Raw genomic sequence first — 6,698 nt, 5'->3', positions numbered from 1 at the left:
CTAGGGGACTAAGCCTAGGGGCCTAGGGGTCTAAGCCTAGGGGCCTAGGGGTCTAAGCCTAGGGGTCTAGGGGTCTAAACCTAGGGGTCTAGGGGACTAAACCTAGGGGTCTAGGGGACTAAACCTAGGGGTCTAAACCTAGGGGTCTAGGGGTCTAAACCTAAAGGTCTAGGGGTCTAAAATTAGGGGTCTAGGGTTCTAAAACTAGGGGTCTAAGCCTAGGGGACTAGGGGTCTAAACCTAGGGGTCTAGGGGACTAAACCTAGGGGTCTAAACCTAGTGGACTAAACCTAGTGGACTAAACCTAGGGGTCTAAACCTAGGGGTCTAGGGGACTAAACCTAGGGGTCTAGGGGACTAAGCCTAGGGGCCTAGGGGTCTAAGCCTAGGGGCCTAGGGGTCTAAGCCTAGGGGTCTAGGGGTCTAAACCTAGGGGTATAGGGGACTAAGCCTAGGGGTCTAAGCCTAGGGGTCTAGGGGTCTAAGCCTAGGGGACTAGGGGTCTAAACCTAGGGGTCTAGGGGACTAAACCTAGGGGTCTAAGCCTAGGGGTCTAGGGGTCTAAACCTAGGGGTCTAGGGGACTAAACCTAGGGGTCTAGGGGACTAAACCTAGGGGTCTAAACCTAGGGGTCTAGGGGTCTAAACCTAGTGGACTAAACCTAGTGGACTAAACCTAGGGGTCTAGGGGTCTAAACCTAGGGGTCTAGGGGACTAAACCTAGGGGTCTAGGGGACTAAACCTAGGGGTCTAAGCCTAGGGGTCTAGGGGTCTAAGCCTAGGGGTCTAGGGGTCTAAACCTAGGGGTCTAGGGGTCTAAACCTAGGGGTCTAGGGGACTAAACCTAAGGGTCTAGGGGACTAAACCTAGGGGTCTAGGGGTCTAAACCTAGTGGACTAAACCTAGGGGTCTAGGGGTCTAAACCTAGGGGTCTAGGGGACTAAACCTAGGGGTCTAGGGGACTAAGCCTAGGGGTCTAAGCCTAGGGGTCTAGGGGTCTAAGCCTAGGGGACTAGGGGTCTAAACCTAGGGGTCTAGGGGACTAAACCTAGGGGTCTAAACCTAGTGGACTAAACCTAGTGGACTAAACCTAGGGGTCTAAACCTAGGGGTCTAGGGGACTAAACCTAGGGGTCTAGGGGACTAAGCCTAGGGGCCTAGGGGTCTAAGCCTAGGGGCCTAGGGGTCTAAGCCTAGGGGTCTAGGGGTCTAAACCTAGGGGTCTAGGGGACTAAACCTAGGGGTCTAGGGGACTAAACCTAGGGGTCTAAACCTAGGGGTCTAGGGGTCTAAACCTAAAGGTCTAGGGGTCTAAAATTAGGGGTCTAGGGTTCTAAAACTAGGGGTCTAAGCCTAGGGGTCTAAGCCTAGGGGTCTAGGGGTCTAAACCTAGGGATCTAGGGGACTAAACCTAGGGGTCTAAACCTAGGGGTCTAGGGGTCTAAACCTAGGGGTCTAGGGGTCAAAACCTAGGGGTCTAGGGGTCTAAAACTAGGGGTCTAGGGGTCTAAACCTAGGGGTCTAGGGGTCTAAAACTAGGGGTCTAGGGGTCTAAACCTAGGGGTCTAAAACTAGGGGTCTAGGGGTCTAAAACTAGGGGTCTAGGGGTCTAAGCCTAGGGGTCTAGGGGTCTAAACCTAGGGGTCTAGGGGTATAAACCTAGGGGTCTAAACCTAGTGGACTAAACCTAGTGGACTAAACCTAGGGGTCTAAACCTAGGGGTCTAGGGGACTAAACCTAGGGGTCTAGGGGTCTAAGCCTAGGGGCCTAGGGGTCTAAGCCTAGGGGCCTAGGGGTCTAAGCCTAGGGGTCTAGGGGTCTAAACCTAGGGGTCTAGGGGACTAAACCTAGGGGTCTAGGGGACTAAACCTAGGGGTCTAAACCTAGGGGTCTAGGGGTCTAAACCTAAAGGTCTAGGGGTCTAAAATTAGGGGTCTAGGGGTCTAAAACTAGGGGTCTAAGCCTAGGGGTCTAAGCCTAGGGGTCTAGGGGTCTAAACCTAGGGATCTAGGGGACTAAACCTAGGGGTCTAGGGGTCTAAACCTAGGGGTCTAGGGGTCAAAACCTAGGGGTCTAGGGGTCTAAAACTAGGGGTCTAGGGGTCTAAACCTAGGGGTCTAGGGGTCTAAAACTAGGGGTCTAGGGGTCTAAACCTAGGGGTCTAAAACTAGGGGTCTAGGGGTCTAAAACTAGGGGTCTAGGGGTCTAAGCCTAGGGGTCTAGGGGTCTAAACCTAGGGGTCTAGGGGTCTAAGCCTAGGGGTCTAAGCCTAGGGGTCTAAGCCTAGGGGTCTAAACCTAGGGGTCTAAACCTAGGGGTCTAAGCCTCAGGCAACGAGATTCGGCTACGCCACCTTTTTGGTTTAATGAGAAGGAACTCAACCTTTAAGATGGACCCATTCAGTTGTCCCCACACAGGCTCAGAATACATCAGACAAGGCCGTTTTTAGAAAAATTATTACAGTACAATTTCATATCAAAAATCTTTGAGGATTTAAAACGTATTAATGTCTACCGGAATGATGTTCCTGGTTACCTTCAACCCAGGTCACTGAGCGAGGCTCCCCTGATGAGAGAAGTGACACCCCAGACCAAGGAATCTCTCTACCAGGGTTTTTCCAAGGAGGGGAAGGGGCGTAGCCTGTACCTCCATACACGCACCCAGAAAGGCCCAGAGGAGAAGTTTGACTACCCTCTACTCTCTTCCTGGGACTACGGATGGAGACTGGGTGAGATGTTTGGTAATGTTGTACTTGAAGCTTGAGTACTTGTTATAAGCGTGTATGACATTATATAACTATGGATGGAGAGTTGGTGAAATGTATGGTAACACTTAATAACACATTATGTCTGCAGGTATAACGCTTCATTGCTGGTTATAAGCAAGCCTTTCTAATGACTATGGATGGAGATTGGTTCTGGGATGCTTCATATAGCCAGACCTTTTAAAGGGCTGAATGGAAAAATATCATGTTGATCCTCAATGCTATTTCCCTGGCTAATAAATGTAACATAATCAAATAAAATAAGAAAATAGAAAATAAAGATGCTTGAAAGGATCACAAACTAGTCTGTGTTTGTTTGAGCATGTTTATCACAAAGCAATGCACGGTAAAGAAGGACATTGAAGTACACATTTAAATGGGGTATTACAACGTCAACATTCCATCTGTGTGTAGGTGACTACGGAAGAGACTACAGGTCGCCAGCCAATGGGAGATCAGGAGTCGTGAGGAACAATTTTTACGCCAGGAATGGAATATTCCATTTTCCCTCCGAAACGGATCGTCTTGGATGACGAGCGAAAGGCTTCATTTTTCAGCTGGTTTTATACTTTATTCTTAAATTCTCTCGATATTGATGAACTTTAATTTGTTTTTCGCTGTATAAGCATGCTATCTTTGTTTGATTTATAACAAATATATTCTCTTCTATAGGATATACAGATGTGTGTTAGCTATAAATTATGTTCATATGCAATTCTTATGAAAACACTGTTACTTTACATATACAAACTGTTATAACTGTTGGAGAAAATGTGTTATAATATATGTTTGGATAAACATTTTCTAGTTACTTGCTGTCAGGTTTGTGTGGTTTAAACATTCCTGTGTGAAAATAATAGATGTGAAAAAATTGCCAAGCATGAGGAGAAAGCAGGCTGCCATGCTCGACATGAGTTGGTCACAGGTTCAACTGGTCTCCTAGCAACAAGGAAACCCACATCTGAAATGTTGTGGTTTATAATTAACAAGCTAGCATGGTCTGGTCACCTCTTCATCAGTTGCCTGGTATAAATACCCTGACCTATGACTGGCACGGTACAGATTCATACTGACGTTTTCATCCTTTATCAGGAGCAATTAGGGTTCAGTGCCTTGCTCAATGGCACATCAACAACAACAAATTGATTTGATTTTGATTTGATTTGTGAGACTTAAGCTAGGTTTCCATACAATTGGTGACTAGATTTTTTATTTATTCATTTTTTTTTACCTTTATTTAACTAGGCAAGTCAGTTAAGAACAAATTCTTATTTTCTATGACGGCCTAGGAACAGTGGGTTAACTGCCTAGCAGCTAGCAGATACAGTGTGAGTAGGCTACCTGCATGATTACGTCAAACAGCAGCCAAGCGTCGATCATCATGTCACCAGAATAAGACCCTTGATATTTATTGGAAAGGTGCATCAAGCTCATCACTGTGTCTTGGCCATGTTCTGTTATAATCTCCACCCGGCACAGCCAGAAGAGGACTGGCCACCCCTCATAGCCTGGTTCCTCTCTAGGTTTCTTCCTAGGTTTTGGCCTTTCTAGGGAGTTTTTCCTAGCCACCGTGCTTCTACACCTGCATTGCTTGCTGTTTGGGGGTTTTAGGCTGGGTTTCTGTACAGCACTTTGAGATATCAGCTGATGTAAGAAGGGCTTTATAAATACATTTGATTTGATGCTTTCAACACCAGGATAACAAGGGTTCATCTTATAAGCATAAGTGCATTTATAACAACTGGAGGTAAATATCGGCACACTATTTGACAAGTTATTGCACTATTTTGACCAATGCGATATAACCATTTTAATGGTTTAGTGTATTTAGAAATGATTAAATAATCATTCATAATGTAGTTATAACCTCTATATAAACCCTTTAGACATGGAACCTTATTGTAAAGTGTTATCGTAGTTGGTATATCAATATTAGTTATATTGATCGCCATTTCTCTCATTATTCATTTTAGACACAAATAGATCCCACCTTGTCTAGCTTATTTTGTTTTGTCAACATTTGGAAAGTTTACTCATAAATGTGCTGTTTCCATCAGGCCTGTCGTGACATGTACTTTACTCGCATAAAAAAGTTGGATGGAAACCTGGTTTGAGACTGAAAACTAACACAGGGGGACAAAGTAGAAAACTAAAGATTAAGCCTGCTCCTGGACCCAGATTAAGCCTGCTCCTGGACCCAGATTAAGCCTGCTCCTGGACCCAGATTAAGCCTGCTCCTGGACCCAGATTAAGCCTGCTCCTGGACCCAGATTAAGCCTGCTCCTGGACCCAGATTAAGCCTGCTCCTGGACTAAAAAAAGGATGCTCAATGGTCATGTTTTAGCCCTGGAATAAACTGGGTTAATCTTGTATAGATTACAATTTATATTACACCAAAAAGGTGTTCAGCAAGGTTCCGTTTTAGGGCCTGTTTTGTTCACCATTTATATAAATGATATTGGCGAAGACCCATAGTAGTCTAAACATTTGCAGTGAAGTTATATGATAATTCAGCCTGAATATGGAAACAAGAAGGCCTGTATGAGCTCATCACAGTGAGGTAACCTGAAGCCCTGGGAGTCTCTGTTAAGGTGAAACCACCTGCACTGAACTGAAATGTCAGGAGGATGTATCCATTTCAATCACTGAAAGAAAGGCTTCTCTAGTGTCAGCCTTGACCCTGGCAGTACCTCATATAACCCAGATTACACACACTGTTACAAATATCACACAGAATGGAGACCGTTGAGCTCTACTGTTATTGTGGGCTGTTGTGGTTGACCATTTTACCAGTGGAGATATTTGAGCTTGTAGCTTATTAGGAAATCTGATGTTTACTTTACCTGTGCACGTTTTGTACCGGGTGGATACATAAATGATTAACCAATAGGAACTGACACAACTACTGATTAACCAATAGAAAATGACACAACTACTGATTAACCACTAGGAAATGACACAACTACTATTATAAACTACTAGGAAATGACTAAACTAATGATAAACCACTAGGACATGACTAAACTACTGATAAACCACTAGGAAATGACACAACTACTGATAAACCACTAGGACATGACTAAACTACTGATTAACCAATAGGAACTGACACAACTACTGATTAACCAATAGGAACTGACACAACTACTGATTAACCAATAGGAAATGACACAACTACTGATTAACCAATAGGAAATGACACAACTACTATTATAAACCACTAGGAAATGACACAACTACTGATTAACCAATAGGAACTGACACAACTACTGATTAACCAATAGGAAATGACTAAACTAATGATAAACCACTAGGAAATGACACAACTAATGATAAACCACTAGGAAATGACACAACTACAGATTAACCACTAGGACATGACTAAACTAATGATAAACCACTAGGAAATGACATAACTACTGATTAACCAATAGGAAATGACACAACTAATGATAAACCACTAGGAAATGACACAACTACAGATTAACCACTAGGAAATGACACAACTAATGATAAACCACTAGGACATGACTAAACTAATGATAAACCACTAGGAAATGACACAACTACTGATTAGCTACTAGGAAGTGACACAACTACTGATTAACCACTAGGACATGACTAAACTAATGATAAACCACTAGGAAATGACACAACTAATGATAAACCACTAGGAAATGACACGACTACTGATTAACCACTAGGAAATGACACAACTACTGATTAACCACTAGGAAATGACACCACTACTATTATAAACTACTAGGAAATGACACAACTACTATTATAAACCACTAGGAAATGACACCACTACTATTATAAACCACTAGGAAATGACACAACTACTGATTAGCTACTAGGAAGTGACACAACTACTGATTAACCACTAGGACATGACTAAACTAATGATAAACCACTAGGAAATGACTAAACTAAT

General features: G+C 43.6%; 1 protein-coding gene across 1 annotated transcript in view; it reads left to right on the top strand.

The window, feature by feature from the left end:
- The window catches only part of LOC139369962 (protein SPMIP1), a 6,518-nt gene extending 2,946 nt beyond the window's left edge, over positions 1 to 3,572 (top strand). The window contains exons 2-3 of the mRNA XM_071109246.1: positions 2,544 to 2,725; positions 3,176 to 3,572. Of these exons, the coding sequence (XP_070965347.1) occupies positions 2,544 to 2,725; positions 3,176 to 3,294 (301 nt within the window). The 3' untranslated portion in view covers positions 3,295 to 3,572. The remainder of the gene's footprint in view (positions 1 to 2,543; positions 2,726 to 3,175) is intronic.
- The last annotated feature ends 3,126 nt before the right edge of the window (positions 3,573 to 6,698 follow it).

Source organism: Oncorhynchus clarkii, chromosome 17 (assembly GCF_045791955.1).
Source record: "Oncorhynchus clarkii lewisi isolate Uvic-CL-2024 chromosome 17, UVic_Ocla_1.0, whole genome shotgun sequence".
Taxonomy (NCBI): Eukaryota; Metazoa; Chordata; class Actinopteri; order Salmoniformes; family Salmonidae; genus Oncorhynchus; species Oncorhynchus clarkii.
The sequence above is the reverse complement of the archived record's forward strand: the minus strand, read 5'-3'. Positions and strand labels throughout refer to the sequence as shown.